The 23007-nt window shown below is 48.3% G+C and overlaps 1 protein-coding gene and 1 long non-coding RNA gene across 4 annotated transcripts in view; one reads left to right on the forward strand and one right to left on the reverse strand.

Moving 5' to 3' along the window:
• Positions 1–1485: 1485 nt before the first annotated feature.
• Positions 1486–23007, forward strand: part of LOC125958198 (insulin-like growth factor 2 mRNA-binding protein 1) — a 39962-nt gene continuing 18440 nt past the window's right edge. Inside the window, exons 1-2 of one of the 3 annotated variants that reach the window (XM_049691380.1) lie at positions 15243–15338; positions 17165–17707. In XM_049691380.1, the coding sequence (XP_049547337.1) occupies positions 17349–17707 (359 nt within the window). In that variant the 5' untranslated portion in view covers positions 15243–15338; positions 17165–17348. Of the gene's footprint in view, positions 2231–15242; positions 15339–15800; positions 16072–17164; positions 17708–23007 lie in introns of those variants that run through there. The other 2 variants (XM_049691379.1, XM_049691381.1) reach the window with 2 other exon arrangements.
• On the reverse strand, positions 18279–19340 carry LOC125958232 (uncharacterized). The gene is made up of 3 exons (XR_007469313.1): positions 19283–19340; positions 18930–19208; positions 18279–18577 (listed from the first exon to the last, which is right to left on the reverse strand). It is a non-coding gene; the product is annotated as an uncharacterized LOC125958232 (long non-coding RNA).

The raw sequence follows: 23007 nt of genomic DNA on the forward strand, positions 1-23007 counted from the left end.
TCTGCAGTAAAAAGGTGTTCTGGCCAGCGTGCTTTATCAGTCTGTACAGGTCTGCATTCCAAAGCCTGCCGGTTGCTATCAGCGTGCTTGGCAATAGTTTATCGAATGTGATTACTAGTGACCGTCACGCACGGCAAGCATTTTAGTTCGTCGCGCCTTTTTCGTAGAGGGTAAAGTCCACTGGCCTTAGTAGTTGTTTTCATGAGTGCTTGGGACCTCCTCCTGTCACTTGTAGAGTTATATTCTCTCGTAGAATTTTTCTCTGCTGTCTAAACTGAGCGACAAATGAGGCTCCAGGTGACATCCATTTTAGTTTGGATGCTCACAAAACACACACCAGTTAGCAAATGATTAGAAATGTAAAACATTTAGCCACCAGCGCGTGTGATCAACGCGATTTCGCCTCGCCCCGGTGTTGTGTTGCTGGTTGCCCGATCAGAGCAACGGTGTCGAAATGTTCTTATTGGAAGGGAAGCCCCGATTCCGCCCGGTTAGATGAGAGATAGGCTGTGGATGGTAGTGAGTGTACAGCACCGGTGTGTTGAAGGGTTGACGATCAATATGGCAAAAGATCTGTATTGAAAGCTGTATCGCGTTAGGCTTCCGATAAAGAGAGAGAAAAAAAAAAGAATGTCAGCTTCACCACTACACCCAAACCATGCTGATGGCGGCGGTTCGACGGTGGTGGCACACCACCTTGCTACCTGGTGATCAGCGCGCGGCCACCAAAAGTAGCTTCGTGGCAGCCGCGTTGCGTGCCCCGGGGTACACTTGTATCGCTTTATATCGTCGATAAAGTGTCTTCGCAACTCATGGAGCCTGATACAATACCAGAACGTTTATCGCGCCAGAACAGGGATCTTCCTTCTCATATATCTCTTATCTATTTCCAATGAACCTTTCAAATATTCTGAAAAAGTAAATTGCATTTCCCGCGATTGTAATGCCCGTGATTAATCGGAAAAAAAGTTAGGCAAAGTTGAACGATCTTGAGCCTTCCCCCAAAAAGTCAGCAAATAGAACTCTTTCTTCGCGTGGCCTGTAGCGAGTGTTGGTTGTAAACCTGGATGAGTTTGAGATGAATAACTTACCAACTTACGTGAATTTCTCTTCCTCGCTCTAATAGCTCTAATCGATAGGAAAACGGTGCCAAACACGTCATCCTCGGCAATTGGGAGAGCGAGAGAGAGAGAAAGGTCAACCAGTAGACGGCAAAAGTAGAGGGCGATCCTATCCTGCGATCAGGAGTCTTTGAGTTGTTATTCGCCGATTCATTTCTGTTTTTATTTTTAATGGCTTCATTGTCATCACTATTGTTGTTATAATTGTTTTAAGTTGCTTAAAACAACACTTGTTCGACTTGCTGGTAAAAAAGTGGTCAATCGAGTCAGCAGTGTGCAGTCATTCGTTCGGTGAAACTACCAAATGTCGTCTACGTCTACGTCATCGTCATCATTTTGGATAAAGTGAGAGAGATAGAGAGAGAGAGAGAGAGAGAGAAAAAGAAGCGAGAGCAAGTACATTTTGTACGCTTTACAGACCAAAAGAAGAAAACAAAAATACTATTACCACCAGCAAGTGCCACCAGCAAGGAGTAGTCCTCGATCCTTTAATCTACTACCAGTGTACAAGCTCGTGGGTGTTCGTTCGTGACGTCGCGTGTGCGTGTTTCGAGAGGGGGCGGGTCTGTTATACACAAACCATCCTCGGTTCGATCGTCCAGCAACGGTGGCAGCAGAGAAAGGCAATAAGGAGAAAGTTGTGGGAACACATCCTTCCAGGTTCCAGGGAGAGAATAGTTACCGTGTTAGTCATTGAGCGTTTTTTGGTGCGTTAGATTTTGTGTTAGCTTTTTGGTATAGTATTGTATTCGTTAATTTGTCAACACCAATCGCCAATTTACGGTTAATCGAAAGCGTTGGGAGACGGGAACTCACTGGCGCATCCATCACGCGACGCGATAATCGGTAATCGTGCCAAATAATCGGAGCAACACACGTGCGTGCGATCGTCTTGTGCTGTCGCGATCGAAGTAAAGTTCGGTGCCAGTTGAAAGATCGAAGGAGTAATTGCATCACTGCACGGTCACCAATCGAATACACTAGCGCAACGCAAACAACGCAATGGCTTCGAACTTGGAACAATTCTCCGAGCTGGAGCTATCGAAGGAGGATCGGGAGCAAATCTTCGACCCACCACTGGATACCCCCAAGGCACAGAATGGTGCAAGGTGAATATCAAATGCATTTCCTTTTTCCCTTCCAAGAGAAACAGATAAAGTAGGATGAAAGTAGTAGCTTTTAGTAGTAGTAAACTGTAGTGTATTTATGCAACCCAAAAATTTCCTATCCAATGCCTTGTTTTTTGTTTCTCACTACTGAATTCACATGTTACCATAACGCCGCACTGTATCAAGAAGCTCGGTTAGTTGATATGGATCAGTAAAAAACAACCCATTTGGTGGCAAACTTACAAGAGCTAGCCCGCTGGGGCATTTCATTCTCATGCTCATCTTGATCGCACGTTCTTTCGCGGTATATGTGCACACCCCACTACCTGCGAGGCGGCGGCTTCATGTTTAATCCTTCGCAAATCACGGTCCACAGAAGGTTAGCTACGTTTTGTCCCTTCCTTTTTTCGTTTTGCATCTGGTGTTCCCGGACCCTGGACGCTCCATGCCACACCGAGATGGTTTGGTTTGGTGTGCGAAACGTGCTCCGTAATGCTCCTAAACCAACCCTTCATTCCGTTTCGGGCCAGTTTTCGGGTATTCCATGCGATATACCCTTTTCCTTCGGCTCGTAGTTTCACTTCCCCTTGCGCATAACATATACAAAGACGCTTCGGAATTTTGTTGAAGAGCATAAAAAAATGAATCCCATGTATTAAATTAAGCTTTTGCATTCGTGGCTCACGAATCGCTATCAACTCTGCCTCTACTAGCGACCGTTTGTGGTGCACAAAGGAGTGAGTCTTTTGTCCTAAAATGTTAAATTTGAACTACATCGAACAACTTTAAGGTTTACTGCATTTCAACCAGGGGATGAAACTGATGTTTGATGAAACTCTACATACACATTGAATTCGATTCGAATAAAATCGGTGCTCGGCCCTTTCCTGGATTCGTTCGTAAAATTGAGCAAAGATCGTATAAGATCAAACATGGAGAATAAGCTTCTCGGAACGGGAGCAACCGTATAATCTGCCGGCCAGCACAAAATGGCCCCGAAACTAGCAAAACATCGCCGGCGAGAGAAACGTGGACAACGGCATCTTGGCTCTTTCCCGTTTCTATTTTACCGCACGGCGTAAAGCGCCACCAAGGCGCGAGAGAGAGAGAGAGAGAGAGAGAGAGAGAGAGAGAGAGAGAGAGAAAGAGAGAGAGGGAGTGAGGGAGAGAGAGGAGGACCCCTCTGCAACATCTTGGCGTGCACCATCGCCCTGTGGTTTGCTCCAGCGGGCCAATCCCAATGATCAGCGATCCTCATCAAAACGACGGTTCACCTTGAGTATCGTTTCGGGGCACAGGTTCCGGGGCTGCTACCTTTTCTCGGGCGATTGTTTTTTTTTTTTTTGGTTCAACCCCGTTGTCCGATGATTTATTGGCATTTTTGAACGCGGTTTAGCTACGCGCATGCGAGGAATGGCATTTTAAAAGAGTAGTTAAACTAAAAAAAACCCCACTATATAAAAGGAAGCACAGAAAATCTGGCAAAAACAGCACCGCATCAGCGTTGTTGTTGAAACATTTTATTGCACTGCAACCGAAAATTAATTTCGCTTTTATAGAGTTGAGTGTGATTTACAGCTTATCGGTTGGAATTGATTTGTAAAACGCTTAGCTTGCCATTCAAGAGGTGTCTAACGCGTGAGGTGTTGAGCCGGCTGATGGCGATTAGCATTTATTATTCTGTATCATTATAATTCTCTGCCAGTTTTTTTTGTTATTTGTTTTGGTTAATAATCTTATCGTACTTTTATTTTTATGTGGTCTCATCCAGTGCAACTCTAGCGCACAGCCATTCTTGATTTTCGGTTCAGCCACGATTTCGTTTTGCAAACCCATCGTTTGCGGAGAGACTGCATGGGTTGAGGATGAAAAGAGTGAGACGCTCGGGATATGTTCTACATTTATCACCTGTTCATTTCCTGTTTGTCTGGCGACCGATCGGCTCCCTCCGCCCATCGTTTGATCCGAGGCCAAGCTTTGCCATGGCCATCCATGGGACCATGGAAGTGCTGTGTAATTTTCTGTGCCTTTTTTGTGGCGAATATCCGTCTCCCTATGTCTGGGAGTCGATTTTTTGCTTCTTACCTCTTCACCTTGCTGCTGCTTCTGGTTCTGGTGGCCACAACTACTGCATCAATCGGACGGCGGCAATCAAACTGCAGAACATCACGTTTTGTTAGACTGCGGGAATGGTGGGCAGAGGATGAGCACAAAGCATCAAGGCTGTGCTGGGTGGGGAAGCAACAAAAAAACCCGACGAAGGTTCGTCGCCGGATCCGCGTTGCAATCTTTGCACCGGTTTTGCCACTTTTACTATCATCGTCTCGTCGCGGCAGCAGCAGCAGTCGCGGCCACCACCACCACCACCACTTAGTGGCTTCTAGAGCATCCTTGTTTTTCGTTTTCATTTTCGTTTCCTCGAGACCTACACACACACACACACACGCGCGCGCACACAGCGTATGGCGCGAAGGCGCGGGATCGCCGCGTGTAGTCGCCGGTTACCTTGGCGCAACTGCAACTGTTGTCTGCTCCAAGCACACCGAAGGGGGGATCCCCGTGTTCTTGTGCGGTGCGAAAAAGGTGCAGACGGCGATTCGCTGGATGCATCGTTGCTCCCCCTGTCCCCCCGTCTGCTCTGTTCTCGCTGGCCGCTACCATAAGCGCGATTTCCTTCTCTTCGTTACTCGCAAAAGTCGAATGGGAATTGATTCTTTGGTAACTATTTTTGCTGCTTTTTTCCCTACCGAAACCGGCAAGGGTGGATCTCGTCGCTCGGCTCAAGGTTTTCTAGATGTACCTCCACCACCACCGGCGGCCCCCGGCGACACTGTCCTCAGACACGGGGCAAGGAGGCGCGGCATAGGACGCTCCCGCTGACGGTGGATGGTGGTTTGGCGAAGCGCGCCAAACTGCAAGATGCTGCATCCTTCCGAGAATTCCGCTGATGTTCTTCTCCGTTGGCCGGCCTCGTCGTCGGACGCCGGCGTTTTCGTGTGTCTTAATATTATTATTATTATTATTCCTTGCAAGAGACTACCCGCTACGAAACCGATGCAAAGTTGTGCGGCCGGAAGAGGACAGGAAGTACCGTGGCAGGGCGAAGGATAGAGAGACCTTGAAATTTAGGAAGGATTCAAAGATTACGGCTCTGCCGCTGCCGTTTGCCGCAGATGTACCTTCGTTTCGGCGTTGGCGCTGGGAAGCAGCAAACAAAAGTTTGCGAAACAGACAGTGCGAATTCGTATTTCGGGACCACAAAAAAGGCGCACTTACAACGCACTCGTGTGCTATGCATTAAGTAATAGGTTAATTTTTAAATCAAATCTGATGGCAGGATCGAAATTTCTTGAAATTTGTGCAATTTCAAGTGCAAGTACTGTTACAAATTTGGACAAATTTTGTTTATCAGCAGTATGGCGCATTTACACCACTAGGCTATTACCGATACTAAGAACATTTAAATCCTGTACGTATTGGGAGAACCAAGTAATCTCTTTGATCATTTGTCACTTGTTTATGTCCGGTGTTGCAATCTTCTTAATCTATGGTCAACTTAGACAGAAAGCTGCATCGTTACTGTTATGGTGACCTCTGGCAGGTTGATCATAAATCATTATTGCATCCGCATATCAGCACGCATACATTTTAACTCATTTAAATTTAATGTTTGCAGGTATTTGAGTTAGCTACTCCAACCTATGACGCGCTCATACTGGGAGGAGCGGCGGGAGTAAACTCTAGTGGATGGGACTAAGGCTTTAAGTCCGAACGAGTCTTTTGCTGCCAATCGTTGCAATATGTTAACGTTTGACTCAGAAAGCTCAATTTCACATTTTGATTACGAAGATTTGCATTAAAGTAAAATAAACTTAAAAAATGTGGATAAAAAAACTTGGCAGAGGGAGAGAAAGAGAGAGATATATAAAAGAGAGAGAGAGAGAGAGAGAGAGAGAAAGAGAAAGAGAGGACATAAAACTTGTGCAAAAAGACGGAAGCCAGAGACCTTACCTTTCTGTAGCTGGTGGAAACAGAAGAAAATCACGTATCCTTGCGTTGCTTTGGCCGTGCGAGAATAACCCCCCCCCCCCTTCTCCCAACCTGAACCCCTTCTCTCTCCTTTTGAGGTAGGAGGATATGAGGCTGGCGCACTTTTGTTCCATCCACGGTAAGGGCTAAACCACCGAAAAAAGGGGAAAGCTGAACTTCGCTGTTCGCTTCTTCAAGTGTCAATCATCGCTCGTTTCAGGGTTGTTACCGGTCTCTCTTGCTTCTTCTTCTTCTTCTTCTTCTGTCCTTTCCTGTCCGCTGTACCTTCCCATTTCTTGCTGCGGCCGCCCAGGGTCCCCGGCGCGCCATCCATCGGGCCATCGTCAGGCCAAAAGACGAGACAAACGCCGGGGCACAGAGAGATCTAAAACCGAAACGCCAAATTTTCTAAACTCGCTCTCATCCTTCCCCCCTTTCCTGCCCATCTCGGTCCCTATCCGGATGCGCTCACGAATCATCATTCGCAGGAGCAACACACCGAGCCATAGAAAAGGACGGTGGTGCACACGTTGGACACAAACACACGGGCGACCACATGATATGATATTGTATGCATCTGTGTGTGTGCGCGGAAGGACATCTACACAACGTGCACGGCGGGGTCGTCGCTGGCTGGCGGTTGTGCAGTAATCGACGGGTTGACGAATGTGCGCGGCGACTGTGCGTCGACGCGGAGAGGCGGCAGTTGAGGAAGATGGAAATTGGACAGATTCTCATCAAAATTTGGCAATGGCTTGGAACGGATCTGCGCCGAGCGTTTTTTCGTGCGTGCTTTGCGCTCGGAATTCGCTGACCGGTTGGTTGGCCGGCCGAACCGATGTTCAGCATTTCCGTTTCCGCTCTCGCTCGTACGCACCCGAGCGAAAGATTGTTCCCATTGATGGTGTAGCGGAATAGAAAAGGGTGGGAAGATCATGATCTCGACGAACAGAAACACACATTCACCCCGATACAGGATAGTACAGGATAGCAGGAAGTTTTCCCGATATGCAAGTTAATGTTGGGAAGCTACAAAACCTATCCAAGTGGCCGCTCCCTGGACGACTCCTAGGAAGGATTAGCGCGCACTGTGGCTCCGGTAGGGGAACTATGCAAAACAGATACGTTTCCGATACACACATTTTCAGGGTGTTAAAATCGACCATTTGAGAGTAAATAGTAAATAGAAGAACAATAGAAGTGGGTAAAAAGGATAATCGCGCCTAGAACAAAGGTTAATTTCCAACATATTGTCCATGCTGAAACCATGCGTGTTACCGATGGTAGCGCGATGAAGAAGGATGTTTCTGGTGAAGGATACCAATGTTACGACTTCCTGACGGCTTCCATCTTACGCTTTTACCCCATGTTCGCTCGTTGTTCGGCTGCGATCAGTATCAGAAATCGAGTAAACGGGGCACCGAATTAACTCACTCGTGTGCTATCTTTTCAATCGATTTCAGTAGAACATCGAACATCGTTAAGGTTCGCGTACCGCGTACCGCCGGAGCTCGGGAAATGGCCGCGAGCAAATCGCTCAACGATCAACGTACGTGATCAGCCTTATCCATGTTGGTGTTGCACGGAAACGGGCATCTGCGCCTAAACTAACGTCCGGTTCTTTTTTTTTGGGGCGATAATTGCACACAGAAACAAAACGATCGGCGGAAATCGAAAGGCGTATGCGGGATCAGTTCGGTATCGTGCCGCTTTCGTGTTCGTTTATGCCCTCCTCAGGTGCCCTGCAACGAAAGTGTGCAAGAGAAACATGCAGTACAGGGTGCGTCATCTAAACAGAACCTATTTAAATGTTGAATAGCTCCGTTGAATTTTTCCACCCGCTTTATACAAATCGGTCAAATTCTGAAACATTATGCCATTTTAGTCATAGATCGACTTGCGCCATAAAAGCAGTCTGAAATTGTAGCACTGTACGTGGAAAATAATCGTTCAACTGCAAAAACTGATGATTTTAATTTAAACTGTGGCATTCGACGGTGCCTGACTTGTTTCTGTGTTGCTATTGGAAGAGTAAGGTGTATGCCAGCAAACCAAAGACATTTTTTTACATACCTAAGAACGGATGAGTTGCACGTTTGAAAGCAAAGACTATTGAAGAACTGAGAGCTAATATCAGAGCGGAAATTGCTGCTATTACTCCCGAAATGTTGTCCACTACCATGCGCAATGCCAATAGAAGGGCCGCTTTTTGTTTGTCTAATGAAGGCGGTCATTTGATTGATGATATATTCTGAGTGTATTGCCAATAAATAGCATGGTGTAACCTACATAAATCTTGAGAATTTTTCAAAATCGGTTGAAAAATTGTGGAGCTGCGGAGGCGGAGCTTTGAGAAATGTGAATTTTAATTATTCATTATGAGACTAAGATTGAAACGAGAGAGAGCGAGAGAGAGAGAGAGAGAGAGAGAGAGAGAGAGAGAGGAGAGAGAAAAGTATAATCCCGCAGGTGTCTTGAACAGTCCCTAAAACCTCCAAAGAGTCGAGGCAGTGACGTAGCGAATAAAGTAGCTCCTTCGTATCCTTTTCGTTTCAATTTAACGCTTCGCTGTAATCATCCGATGGCTAACGAGAGGTAAATGAGGACTCTTTTCCTGCAGTGGAGAAGAACCAAAGAAATCACCAAAAACTCCAAACCAAAGCAAAGAGAAAAACAGGAAACAGATCGGCTACATACCAGCACAGAGGACGATGCACTGTCGCCGCTGTCTTGGGAGAAAACGATGCAACGGCGGGGTTTAGAGGGAACGTGAACCATACTGATTGAAGGGGGGAGATTTACGTGATCGTTGTTGTCAGCTTTCTTTGGTTCCAGCAACAGCAGCAGCAGCCGAACCCGAATTTCCACTACCTGGACACGGTGTGCTCCCCCAAAAGTGGTTGTCGTGCTTTTGATTTGACGGTTGTTGGCACGGGGCCCTCGCCTCGCCTCGCTACAACAGTTCGTTGTGTTCGTGCCATTGGCGCGACCCCCCGACGAGAGCACCCTAATCGGCATTACGCCGCGCGCCTGCCTGCCTGCCTGCCTGCCTGCCGGGCTAGAAGGACGACCTAGGCCAATGGCAAATTATTGCAATTCTTCGTCAGGTGTGTGCCGAGGATGGATGGGCCGCGGACAGCGGACCTTTTGCTCTGCTGAGCGCCAAGAGCAAAATCACCCCTTTTGGTTGGAGTGAGTTCCATCATCTCGAGCCAACGAGAAAAGGGAAGAGCAAGCGTCGAGGGGAGGGGGACCACGGCATGAGGAATCGGGATCAGAATCCCTCGGAAGAGAGAAGGGGTGTGGAGGAAACATTATAAAACATACAACTGTGCACAACACACACCCTTCTGATGCGACAGAATGCTTTCTAAATCCGCTTGACACGCGGATCGGTGCCAGGTCGGCTTCGGCTGACCACTGTGCTGTGACCAGATGGGTGACCTTTGTGCAATGAGATGATCATAGCCGGTGGCACACACGTTGACGCGGTGGCGGGAAAGTGTGATAAATCGCCGTATCGTCGGTTTGATGTCCACGTCAACCATTTAACAAGTTGAGCAAGGTACATTGACTCGTGAACGAATTCTACTACAAAAAACTCCACAGCCAGCATGCATGGGCAACCGATTGGTTTCCAGCACCAGTGTGGCGCACCCTCTGGAAGTCTCGGAAGCTCTGAAATGGCTTCATTGCCATTACCTTTTCCTTACTGTTCCATTTGAGATCATCTTCCATTATTAATTCCAACGGTTTTTGGAGGAACCGCAACCGCCATTTCAGGTGGCTTTTCCTTTACTCATTACTCCACACATTCCCCCCGATACGCTTCGCCTACCGCTAGGCCCGTTAGCTGTAGTACTTTCCACTTGTCGTAATAAATATTGGCCATTGCATAATTATTTGCGATTGCGCCTGTGCTCCGCCGCATGGAGGTCATAAATGAAGGAAAGCAGCATAGCGGAAGATGTGACGGGATTTATTATTGCTATCCATGTGAGAGGGCATCCCTTGAGAGGCACAGGCACCAGGTTTGGTCGACCGTAACTGGTCCGGCCTCCACGAAACCGCCACACATCTGATCGGTCGACCTGATAGGAAACTTGAAGCTTTCTGAATTAGCTTTCACGATTTTACGTAGTATGCCCAAGCGGAAAAATCTTGTGCGGTTTATGGCTTTTCACTTGTCGTCTGGCGCATGACGACGTTCTTAACGACAGGTCCCAAATTTGCCGTTGAATCCGCGCTTAATCCGCGCGTGAGCTCGAAAATCTGGCTCGACGCGCCCGATTTTGCTCTTGATCTGCGCGTTTGGTGAAAACGATAAGCTTGTACAGCAAATGAACCTGACCAAATACCTGACCAGCAGCTCGTTGGGTGGTTCGTTCTGTGCAAAGATGTGCAAGCCGTTCTCTCGAAGTAGTAACTGGGAAGGAAGTTCGTAAAAAAACGAAAGACGGTCTCGTTAATTTGTTAATCGTTCAGTTCGATAATCTTTCTACTGCTGATAAATTTCTGTTGGTTTGAATCGCAATGATTGAAATACTAAAACTATTTTCTTTTCTTTCTCTCCTCTCTTCAGGTATGTACTGGGCCATGGATTGAGTTGATGAACGCAAGGAAATCAGAAAGGGAAGATGGTATGAATAGACATTTAGCGTATATCTGGGATTGTATAACTGTTGCTACATTATTCAAAGAGACTCAAGGGAAAGAAGGCAAGAAATATTGTCCTACTGCCCTACTGACGCGATCGCGAGCGGTGGCGTAATCTTCTGTGGCAAGCCAAGACCGCCCGTCGGTTCAGGCGCTACCTGATAAGAAGGAAGTAAGTCCTACAGACGTTCATTTTATCAATCAGATTTTGATTTTCGGCCGACAAACTAATCGTTAGTTAGCTCATCTATCAAAATTTAGGTCTCCCGATTTTTTTTTCAATTTAATTCTGTAGTTCTTTGGTTCGAACTGAACGTCATGTGGCATACGTGCAGGTATGACGTACTCCTAGTATGATGGATAGAATGATCGTCTATTGGAGACAAAACTTGTCGGTTTATTAATGACTGTGCGGATACTACGTTTGACAAACGGGCACACACTTGCCGCTAAACTGTACCAACCAGAAAATGTTCACGTATTCCGCGATCGAGGTGCCAGGTGTCATTGAAGAATTTTTTTTATTGTTAGTAACATCCCACCCTTCCAATCGTCTATGCCATTACACCTATCGGTTTATGCAAGAGGTTGACTTGGGCTTTTTGTGTACATCCCTCGAAACTATCTATGCTTTCGCCCTCCGACCCCTCGCGGGGCGGTCACTTTCGCGTTGCGCGCCGGTTGTTGTTTTTGGGGTTGATCAGCAGGCGGTTTTAAGGTCTGATTGCGGCCTGTTTATTTAATTTCTTCCTCACATGTTCTTCGTCGCGCACATATGGCTTCACTCTCGATTTTCGATTACTATTCATACAAATGTTCTTGGAGCCGGCATGGCGCACCACACATACGCACGCAGCTCTCGCAACTGAGCACAGCAACGCAGTTGTTAGGAATATCAACAGTAAAAAGGAATATTAAAAAGATGTACGACGACGACTACGAACAACATCAAATGGCGGGGCCCTTGGGTTTGGGCAACATGATTTGGGCCCTGTGAGCGGCCTGAGAAGATACAGACAGAGAGAGAGAGAGACCTTCACGCAGACCCCCGGTTCGTTTACTCCTTTTCCATTCTATTGTGTCCTGGGTATGTGTGTGCATGTCTTCGTGGTTCTTATTATTATTTTATATTTGCCCCCAACTTCCTGCCCCACATCAACCCTTTTTTCGGGTGCTGCTATTGCTGCGGCTGCTGCTGCTGCTGTTGCTGCTGCTGCTGCTGCTGGTGTTGTTGTTGTCGTTGTTGTTGGCCCTAATTCCCGCGCATATCCCGCGTTGACCTTGTTTTCTAGTTTTCTTTTCGGCTTTTTTGGCTGCCCCTTTTCGCTCTATCCCCTTCTTAGTCCTTCCGTTCTGCTCGTGGATCCGTCGTCGGTTCTTTTCCGTTACCGACGATACCGCGGAACCGCTTCCTGATGCTCGACGCGTCCGGGCATTCCTCTTGCTCTTGCTGCCCTTACCCAAAAACCACCGCGTTTCTTTATTAGTTTTCATTTTCTCCTTCCGCTGCTCCCCTCCTCCCCTGCACACACACACACACGCTGTGGATCTTGAGCCTTCATCTCGAACGCCGCACTGACTTGCTGCTGCCTCTGCTGGTTTCTGCTTCGAAAATGGTGCGTCGCCCTACATTATTTTCGGGCTGGCCAATGTTTCGCGCGCCCTACATTTCCAGCAACACTGCTCTCGTTTGTTGGCAATTTTTGGCGTTTTTTTTTTTCGACTTCCCTTCGGCCGGTGGCCTGGGCTCTGGACCGCGTGCTCTCCGCCCAAAACCTCCAGCCCGCTTGGAAGAGGATGAATAACCGACGAGCGCACGCCTCACATCACTCATGCGCCGGCACCGCGCGCTGCCAAGACACAGATGCAGGAGCAGCAACGGCAGGAAGAAACCCCCCCAGAGCCGGCTGAGCCAATTCTTCTCGATGACCGCTGATGAGCGTTTGTCGGAGGGTTTTCTTTTCTTCGTTTATTTAATTGCAGCATACGCGCAGCCGCGAGGGGCCACACTAGGTATAGGTGGCAGGCAGGGTAAACCGTTCGACCGGAGCAATAAAGCGTATCCGCTGATTTTCGATTACCGATGCCAGTCGCGATGGCAAATTCGTTTGCTAAATACAAGCCAAAATAGGTTTATGCGAGAGGAACAAACTATGCTTCAATCCAAACCCCTTTATCTTTAACTTTGAAATAATTGAATATCTGCATCATACATTAAACATATAAAACCAGAAATGCTGCTTTTAATAGCGCTACAATGTTCTGCAAAATATGTGTCTCCATATCTCGTACGTGTTAATCGACATTTCACATGCCGAAGATTACGATTCCCTCACTCAGCCCAGGAGCGAGGACAAGGACAGGTCAGGTGGTTTCCTCTCCATCGCACGAAATGTCGCTAGCGAACGCAACAGGTACACACACACACACACACAAGACGGCCGTGATGCAATTTGCAATGCAATTTTTCCACCCTAAAATATGCATTGACATCGTACCCAGGAGGGTACCCCTTGACTCTGCGCCCGGCACCCGAGTGTACGGGCAAAAAGGGGTTGTGTTTCGGAACCAAGGACCACCTTGGCGGTAGAGGGTTCTCGTGCAGCACGCCAGCACCCTGTTTGGCTGGCACACACAAACAATCTACTAGCCACCGCCAGCCAGAGCCTGCCTTGCATTGTCTACCACCCGCGAGCACTGAAGCAACAGTTTGCACATTGCACGCTTTTCATGAATGAATTTTCGGTGAGTACGCGCGCCACCAGCATCCTTACTGGACTCCCGCGCATAAAAGTGTGTGCGGTCTGTGTGTGCTCCTTTCAGCAAACAAATATTTCACATTCTACCCCTCCCAAGGGAATCTTTTCCTTTAGAAAAATTCCGATTCATGTAGCAGTATAAAAACAATTTGGTAAATTTTGCAACAATTGGCGGACAATGGTTTGTGAATTATACGCGGCTTGATCTGCACGTGGTGTGTGCTGTTGTTCGAGACAAACACACACACACACACACACAGTCGAACAGGCAGCAATGTAGCAATAATATGATTGTCGCAGAAGTATGCTGCACGCAGCATTCCATCATCCATCCGCGCATCCATCGCGCTGTGTATGTAATTTCAGGACGCGTTCGGTGTGCGTCATGTGAGAGAGTTCCGCAAAAGTATTAAATTTGTTTTTCTCGTCGTTTCTGCTTTATTCGCAATCGCGACGGGAGGACGGACGGGCGACATATGAGGAGCTGAAAGAGAAGTGCAGCACACCAGTGATGATGATGATGATGATGATGATGCACTCTTGCGCGTAAACCTGTTTGTAGGGTTGCCGAGTGCAGCGGCGATGCAGACATTTAAACTGAGGCGCGCTTAAAGGCCGCCCTCTTGCTGCCGCTGTTGCTCAACCACCACCCTGTTGTCCGTGAAATACCGCCGTTAAATGCACATCCACACATGCACCTACCGTGATCGCGATGATTGGTGATCGCTAGTAGTAGCAGCAGCAGCAGTAGTAGTAGTAGTAGTAGTAGTAGTAGTAGTAGTGGGTAAGTTTGCGTTATTTCAATCATTTCGAAATTTGCAATCCGTGCTTCCTCACCCGGGGTTGCCGAGAACGCACGCGATCTTCTCTTGTTTTGCGCCCAGTTGCACGTGAATGATCTCGTCGGCGATCCTAGTAGTTCGGAGTTTTTTTTTTTCAAAATATTGAAATGTTTTTTAAATTAATTTTCTTGACACAACTGGTCGCGATTGAGCCTTTAACCATGCAATCGGCATTTGTGTGTGCATCGTACGGTGACCGTTTTGGGCCACGTCAGCACATTCCAGGTGCTGCACCTAGTGTAGTGCAGTGTGATGATTCCCGGTACACGGTTTAAGCAAACAAAACGTCGCGTCGCGAAAACGGCGGTTGGTTTTCGTAGAACAGCCTGTTTACGATAAGTCAGCTAAAAATTGGATCGCTCTGCTATCGGAGCTCTAATGAACGCTAAGTAGGGCGAGCAACTAGCGCACTGTAATCCCCATCCCCCCACCCAAAAGGTGTCGCTTTACCGCCTTGCACTGCATTGCTTGGCCTTTCTTTCCTGGCCGAATTATGCTGATTTGGCGCGAGCGCGCGCGCACCACAGCGCGATCTCTCGGCACTAGCAACGAAATAATGCAACGACACGACCAAGATTCTGGTGTGTGCGCGCGCGGCATCGCCGAGAGAAGAGGAAAGACAGCATAAGAGACAGGTGGAATGCGACAACGACGACAACGCGGTGCCGGCCGGTCACCACACGCAACCAGCAGCAGCACCAGCGGCGGCTCGCACTTAACCGGCAACGTGATTTAGTTCAGTTTCAGCTCCGGTAGGCCTGAGAAGTGTGTCTTGCTCTTGCTTAGCTCGATGGTGCCGGTTTCTCAGCCAAAGGGATGAGAGTAAGGGTGATTGGGGGGCAGGCCCCGAACCTCGTGTTATCGCGCTCTGGGGTGTAGTGTGCATAACCGCTCGGTCTCTCACTTACACACATCACGAGCATAAAGCGCCCAATAAAGTGTGTGGGGAGCAAGAATTTAAGTCGCGTTCGTTCGTGTGTTTGTATTGGTGCACAACGTGTTGTTTAAGTATTAAAGGAGAAACAGATGGACGGGTGGACGGGTGGAGACGCCCCCCACGGGTTTCCCCGCGCCCCTCCCTTTTTGCGACACAACATACCCCTCGCTGCGTGCCAGCTCTTTGTCCCATTAGCATGCTTGTTGGGGGGTGTGGGGGCATGCTTGAGCGTGTGTTGGTGAAGCCTTCGCCTCAGCGCAGTATGTTTGGGAACTGGTTGCAGGAGGTGGGGTGGGTTGGTTGGGCAGGGGTGGAGGGTGGTCTAATCGCATCACGACGGTTTCGGATCGCTGGCCACAGTGACATATTTTCGCTACTTTCTGAGAAGTGTGGAGTGTGTGCTTTCCGTGGTCCGCAGTGCAGCAGAGTTCGGTTCTTTCGGTTCTTGCGTTTCTGATCCTCTGGCGCCGGCCGATCACTGTGTGTGCCCGCGCGGCACCTTTACCTCGGTCGCTCGCTCGCTCGCGTTCTAAATCCGCCATTTTGTGTGATATGTGGTGTTTTGTGATGTAGTGGCAACGACGACGACGACGGCGACGGCGGTGAGAGCTCTTACGGGTGTGTGCTACTACTTTTTCTTCGCGGTTTACTAGCAGGAGGAGCGGGGAACTCTAGAGATGTCGCCCGGAACTTGTTAAAAACACAGGGTGACACTGTTGTGTTCGCGGAGCGACCCTGGAAGGTTGGTGCGAGCGTACGACCGATTGCCGATAATCAGTGCGGTCCGTTGCGCGTGACAGATAATTTGCGTTTTGCTTCGCGGTGTCGTCACTCCTCGCTAGTGACAGTTTTGTGCCGCCGATCATCGATCACTGCATGCCCTCTCTCTCTTTGTCTCTCTCTCAGCCCGGTGGGAGAGATCACTGGACTGGATAGTGTCCACCAACCAAACCGAGCAGCGAGGCCGCAACATCCACGTAACGCACAATCATCCGGATTGTTATCTCAAGCTGGCAAGTGCTGGCTGCCTTCCAGCCGGTAGCGCGGTGCCGTGCCGCGAAGTGTGCCGCTCGATCTGCCATCGATGTATGCGTGTATGGCGGAGTGCAAAATAATTCCACGACCGCCTGGAAATGTGCTGACCTGTTTTTACACCACCCCCCTCTGAAGCGATCGATTGGCCTCCGTTGTCGCCGTCGCCACGCGATATTGGACTGCGTTCGCAACTTTGTAGCTACGAAGGAAGAGTGTGTGTTGTATTTTGTGCTCCATCATCCTCTCTCCGGGGCTGTATGAGGTGCGTCACATGCACACGCACCTTAGCATCGGCCCCTCGTGCTGCTGCTGCTGCTGCTGCTCCCCTTTTGGCAGACAGTGAGAATTCACACGTGGTGAAGTGACGAAATTATCGAAATGTGTTGCCCAACAGTGCGATAAGAGACGGGAGCGGGAACGGCCTAGGTGATTCTTTTTTAGGGTGGTCCGCGGGTCTTCCTTTGGATGACGTTTTGCTTTCCTCTTTTAAGTTACGATGCGCTGAACGTTTGGATGACGAATTTAAATTACCCAAAACTTCCATAGTTTAACTGATAGTGTTGGATAAACCGTTGAATCATTGTTCCTGTTCCCGCTTGTTGTGTGGGAAATTCATAAATTTCATAAATTGGATTTACCCGTTCATAAAGCCGCTCTTTCTCGTCCTGTTTTAAAGTGAGCAGCGTTTGTTATCAATGCCATACGTATACATAGTAAAATCGTTGTTGTTATTATCGCAACGTAAGCAATTCCTACGCGGTGTGCGTGAACAGTAGGGTTAAAAGGAAACTCGCTAAGCAAACCCCATCTTCGGAGAAAACAGTGTTTGTTTAAAACGCGGCGTTCGGCTGAATTGTACTATGGACCACTATCATTACAAGCAGCAGCATCAGCAGCATCAGCCGCAGCCACAGCATCATCAACAGCAACAGTACCACCACCAATACCAGCAATCGCATCGTGCGGGCATGGTCGGTGGTGACGCACGCTTCGTTCCAGTTGGTAGCTGGAATATGGAGAAGCAATATTATCCCCAAACAACAAACCCGCTGGTAGATACGGTTATAAGAACGGCCCTGTTCGAATACCGCGGCGAAGCGGCGCCGACGATCAATGCGCGCTACGACGGTGGTGCTGGCAGTAGTAACACTCAGAATCGCTGGCAACACTCGCGCCAATCCTATAACTCTCACCATTACTCCCAACCGGCGGCAGTTAGGTAGGTTCTTCTTCTTGCACCGTGAACCAAATGCACTAACGGTCCTCTCGAGACACGAGACTTTCAAGAGGAAAGTGCAGCATAAAAAGAAAGATATGTCACCGACGACCGTTTAAAAAACTCAATAATATTTTTTATGAAATTCACAATTGTTGTGCGGCAATGTTTCTTGTTTTTAGTTAATTTCAAATTATTTTCAAGCAAATAATGTATTTTTTCTTGTCCTTTTTCAGGTAAGCATTCCAACGACACATAACGAACGGCTGTCAGGTTTGAAAAAAAAAACTCCGTAACTCCTTCGTAATGTAACTACGGCCCACCGATCTGCACTCGGTCGTTGCAGGGGTAGTATCAACTTTTTATGTTTCCTAAAGAGCAAACAGTTGTCGCTGGGTTAACAGGGTTGGGTCGCAACAGGAGAAAGAACGAGAGGTAGTATAAGAGGAAAGTGTTCAAGAGCGAAGGGCAGAGGCCATACAAAGTAAACATTTGTTATCAATATGATGCCATTTCCGGGTTGTGTGGCGTTTTCTCTTCCTCTCTCTCTCTCTCTCTCTCTCTCTTATGCGTGCCTTGCATCGTTCTAAACATGTGGACTATGCTCCCCGCTCAGGATGCCCCATCCCCCCTTCCCCCATGCTCCACTCTCCCCCCTTATGTCAGCTTTCAGCATGGCTCTTCGCTGACTTATCTCGGGCCTCTGTCCGTTGTTGATTACGAAGAGGTGATTGTGTACCGCGCAGCACTTGAAGGAAGACCCCAGGGAAGATGTGCCGTAGTGACCGACCGAATGGGAATGTCTTGTTCTTTTGTCGTGTGCTGCCGGCTGCAGCTTCAGCTGTGCCCCGGGATGTTATGCTAGCAAGCAGGCTGTAACCAATTAAAGAGTGGTTGAGCAAGAGCATATTCCTCTCTTGGTCGAATTTATTCAAACGAATAATGCACAAGCAGAAAGTTGGAAGTATGAGGAGGAAGAAGCGAAGGCTTTACAGAAGGGTTAATTTTTTATGTTATAACAAACGGGCATTTCGATTGGGCCTATGGGATGGATTGGATGGAACATTGTGATGAATTCGCGACGGCAAAGGAATCGAAAGAGAGAGCGAGAGAGAAAGGAAGAGAGATAGAAAGAAAAAGAGAGAAAGGGAGAAAGAGACAGAGAGAGAGAGAGATAGAGAGAAAGAGCAACAGAGAGCACGAGAGAGACCATAAAAGATTATACTTTCATTCATAAAACGCCGCGAAGAGCATCGTATGTACTGTAGCATCGGCGTGGTGTGCCTTCTCAACTGCAAAGCGCTTGTTTCGCTTTCCATCTCGCTCCCGGTTGAGTTATGAATGGTTAAGTAAGTCGTCGGCGTGGAGATGATAATGCAATCCCCCATGGAGCAAATATGTGCGTGATGGGTGGGCTTTTTAATTCATCTGTATTGAAGCAGTCCTGTATCAGCTTGAGCTTGATTGCCACGAATTCCCGGTGAATTATTTTCATTTCGTAAACCTAAAATCACAAATCGGATTATCGTGTGCAATGAAATGGCAAACTTGCCGATGAAGACAGATAAAGAAATTCACCGAATCGATAAAAGTATGTCAACAATATTACACGCGTCCGGATATCGTACCGGATACTGCTCAATGAAGCAAATGCAGTGACGGAAGGCTCTCTTTATGAAGGGAATTCGAATCCAGCAGCAGCGGACAATGACGCGAGCCAGAACCATCACACACTTCACTTTTGCCCCAGACCGTGTGTAAACAGTCGTCAGATGTACTGTGCCAGCAAGCGCTAGCGGGGCTTCAACGGTATGCACTTAATGCACTTTGTTGCAGTGCGCTGCATCCGTCGCGGCCGGATGGTGGTGTGGCGCATTTTTTTTTACACACCACAGTAATCGCCTTCGTGCCCGGTCTCCTCCGATACAGGGTGGCCACGGATCGATTTGTTATGTTTCTCCATCGGGGATACGCGTGTGTATGCGTTTGAGTGAGTAAAGAAATGGTTGAGCATACATTCACCATCATCATCGCACGATACAGACGAAGAGATATTTGGGGAAAGGGCAGGGGGTCGAGATTGTTTGGTGAAGAACGGGCGAAGTGCAGAAGATGCGCGGTACGCATGGACTGGCAGGAATTCTGCGGACTTCCTGCGGTTGGAAAGCGTTGACGAGGAGGCAGAGGATGGGATTAGGGCGTGCGCGGAGGGGGGTGGGGGTTTGGTGGGGGGTGATGGGAGGGCTACGCTAATAGAAAGCGACAAACAGTGCTCCTTCGCTGAGAGACCCACTTCCCAGAGTCGCAGCTTAGGGACCGCGAAGACCGCGAAGACCGCGGGTTCTTCTCCAAACAGCACAGGGAGGAATCCGGAGCTGCCGACGCCGACGAGTTCGGTGCCGCACTCGCGATTCGAAACGTGAGCGTTTGCTGCGCTAGCAAACATCTATTTTCTTCATTTCAACCGTTCTTCCCGTTTTCGTCTCTCTTTCTCTCTCTCCTTGTGGCATTTGGTGAATGCACCATTGACCATGCGACGACGACGACTACACAGGACGGAACGTGCGTTGCCTTAAGATTGCACCCTGAGTGTGACCCTGGTTGGTTCGTGGTGATACACTCCGCCAGCCACCCATTCGATGTACACATTCGATACAGAACAAATTCTCTTGAGAAACCAAAGTTGTTTAATAACTTTTCAGGGATTGTTTATTTAAAAAAACGATTTGTTTTGAACGATTGAAAAAAACGAATGTTACTGATTTCTCAACGCCGTACATACATTCCAATGCTGTACAAAATTAGCCTTCCAAGTTGTAGTTGCGAAAGTTATACATATGAGTTCCTACCGATCGCAGGCGTGAAAGCGACGAATGAGAACGGCGGTGTCTGTATAACGGCGAGTAGAACGAGTTTCTTCGAGCGCAGCACCGCTGAATTCCTTTTCTGGCCATCGGACACCCGGGCCGGGGGATACAAGCACACTCTGCGTGAAGGTGGTGGGGGTTTGGGGTTTTGCCGAAGGAATGTTGCTTATGTGGGCCATCTCTGGCAATTCCCGAAGTCTTCGTCTGGCGTACCACGGTTCGAATCTCTCCCGCTCTCTTTCTCGTCGTCGTCTCTTGATCGGTGTTGCAAGATTTATGCTACATTCCAGCGGTCGTTGACGTGAGAGCTACTTGGACATTCTCCATATTCTCAATCCCACATCAAATCTTCTAGCTCAATATTATCCCAATATGAAGGACTGCACCAACGGTAGACTTATTGCTTAGTATACTTTCTAAATTTACAAACATCGCTCGCGCAGTTTCCACGAACCTGTGGCTATTCTTCCCGCGATGATCGTACGAAAAGAGCGGACGTACGCAACATTGACTCCGTTTCCAGACCAGTTCCAATCGGCGCTGGAATTCCTTTCATTTTACCGCCAGTTGCACGGTTGTAACGGTTTCTCGCATTTTTTTAAAAATATTTTCCTTTTCGAAGTAACGAAACGGGTAAATATGGCTGTTGCGTCTTCCGTTGATATTCGGTCACAGGAGACTGCATTTGATCTCCATCGCACATCGCATCAACTAAATGTTTATTTTATCAAAAAAAAAAATGGCCAAAAAATACTAAACTAGTATTAGCAAACAACTTCTTTTCGTTATCGAATATACCATCTCCAATGGTCTTTGCGTCGTTGGCTTCTCAGTCTTCTGAGTAGATTGGGCTCCATGTGAAGGAACAATCGAAGGAAAGAATATTTTCGTCGATTTTGTAATGGTGGTATTTGAAACAATGCTCCCTGCTTCACCGTTATGGCAAACGATGTACTCGTGCAGGAATGCATCATTAACAAAACCGGAACAGTCAGTGTTGGCGTTTGCATCACTCGTTCTCTCGTCATCCGCCCACGATCCGGACCTGGTTTGCATTTGTCGATAGTTGTTTGCGTTCACGTTTGACTGTTTGCGCATGAGTCATGTGGTGTCAACTCGTATGTTATTGCATCTGACTTGGGCTTATTCGGAATGCAATTTATCATCCGCGTTTTTCGCACTAGTCAATTGATGACTGATAGACCGTTGGCGGAGGATCAGACTACAGCCTCACCATAGGAGCATAAAAGAAAAGGCGCATCCAGATGACAGAACACTATGTTGCTGCACTGTTTGTTGAGGGATTCTGGAGGAAGTCATTAAGCGAATTCGAATCATACGCACACACGTAATCGTAAGACACCATCACACCAATGAAACCTCGAGGTTGGGGGCCGATCGCATGAATCTGGGATGCGGTGTGCATACTCGCGGTAGTGAACATGGTAGCGGCGACTGAGACGACGACGACGACGACGGCGACCGTGGTGACGGCAACGGTAGACACACGACACGCTGTACGGAAAGAGGACAGCAAAAAGAGGCTACAGACATGTGATCACGCAGAAGACACGCTGCCTGCCAGGAGCGGTAGTAATAAAGGCAAAAAAGGAACACATTTTCAGTAGACGGACTGAAGGAGAGTTGAAAGGGCCAAGGCAGGTGGGTGGAGGGAGAGGAAAGAAGGGAGTTCGGGAGTGGAAGCTCGGAGAGGAGTAGAGATAGAGAGTAAGAGAAAAAGAGGGAGAGCGAGCGTGTATCATCATCAGCAACATACCGAGGACAGCAACGCGCAGCAGCGTCGTTGTAGCGGCGGCGTGCGCGATCCTGTGCTCGCCCGCCAGTTCATTCACTTTTCTGCCGTCCCCTTTCTTTGTTCATTTGTTTATTTTTGAAACAATTCAACGACAGAACGGCAAAACGACGACTAAGACAACATCGGTAGCGACGACGACGATGACGCGCAGTCATGCGCTTACTTGCCAAAAAAAAATCGGCACGCACTTAAGGCCCCACTAAGCCGCCCAGTCCGTGCTCGGAACGCGCTCCCGGATCACCGGATCTGAGACGAGATCACGCCGCAAACTAGTTGCTTTGCAAAGCGCGAACACCTTACCCTACCGGACATTTTTCATCAGTCGGACATAGTCGACTTTCTTTAATGTTACCTCGTCGAGTGTGTGTATGTGTGTGTGTGTATGTCCATTCATTCAATAAGTTGAGCAACCTTCTAATGTTGCCCATTTCTTTTTGACCTCCCAGGGAAAATCAGCCGAGGGCTATGTTGGGGGCCGCGTTGGGGTATCGCACAGCGATACTGCCTCGTTTACTTGCCTCCAAGTCACCGGCCATCAGTCCGTCAGACATTAGTTGGCTAGCCAGCCAGCTTATCAGTAAAACGAGAGAAAGAGAGAGAGAGAGAGAGAGAGAGAGAGA

The sequence above is a fragment of the Anopheles darlingi genome, chromosome 3 (assembly GCF_943734745.1).
Source record: "Anopheles darlingi chromosome 3, idAnoDarlMG_H_01, whole genome shotgun sequence".
Classification (NCBI taxonomy): Eukaryota; Metazoa; Arthropoda; class Insecta; order Diptera; family Culicidae; genus Anopheles; species Anopheles darlingi.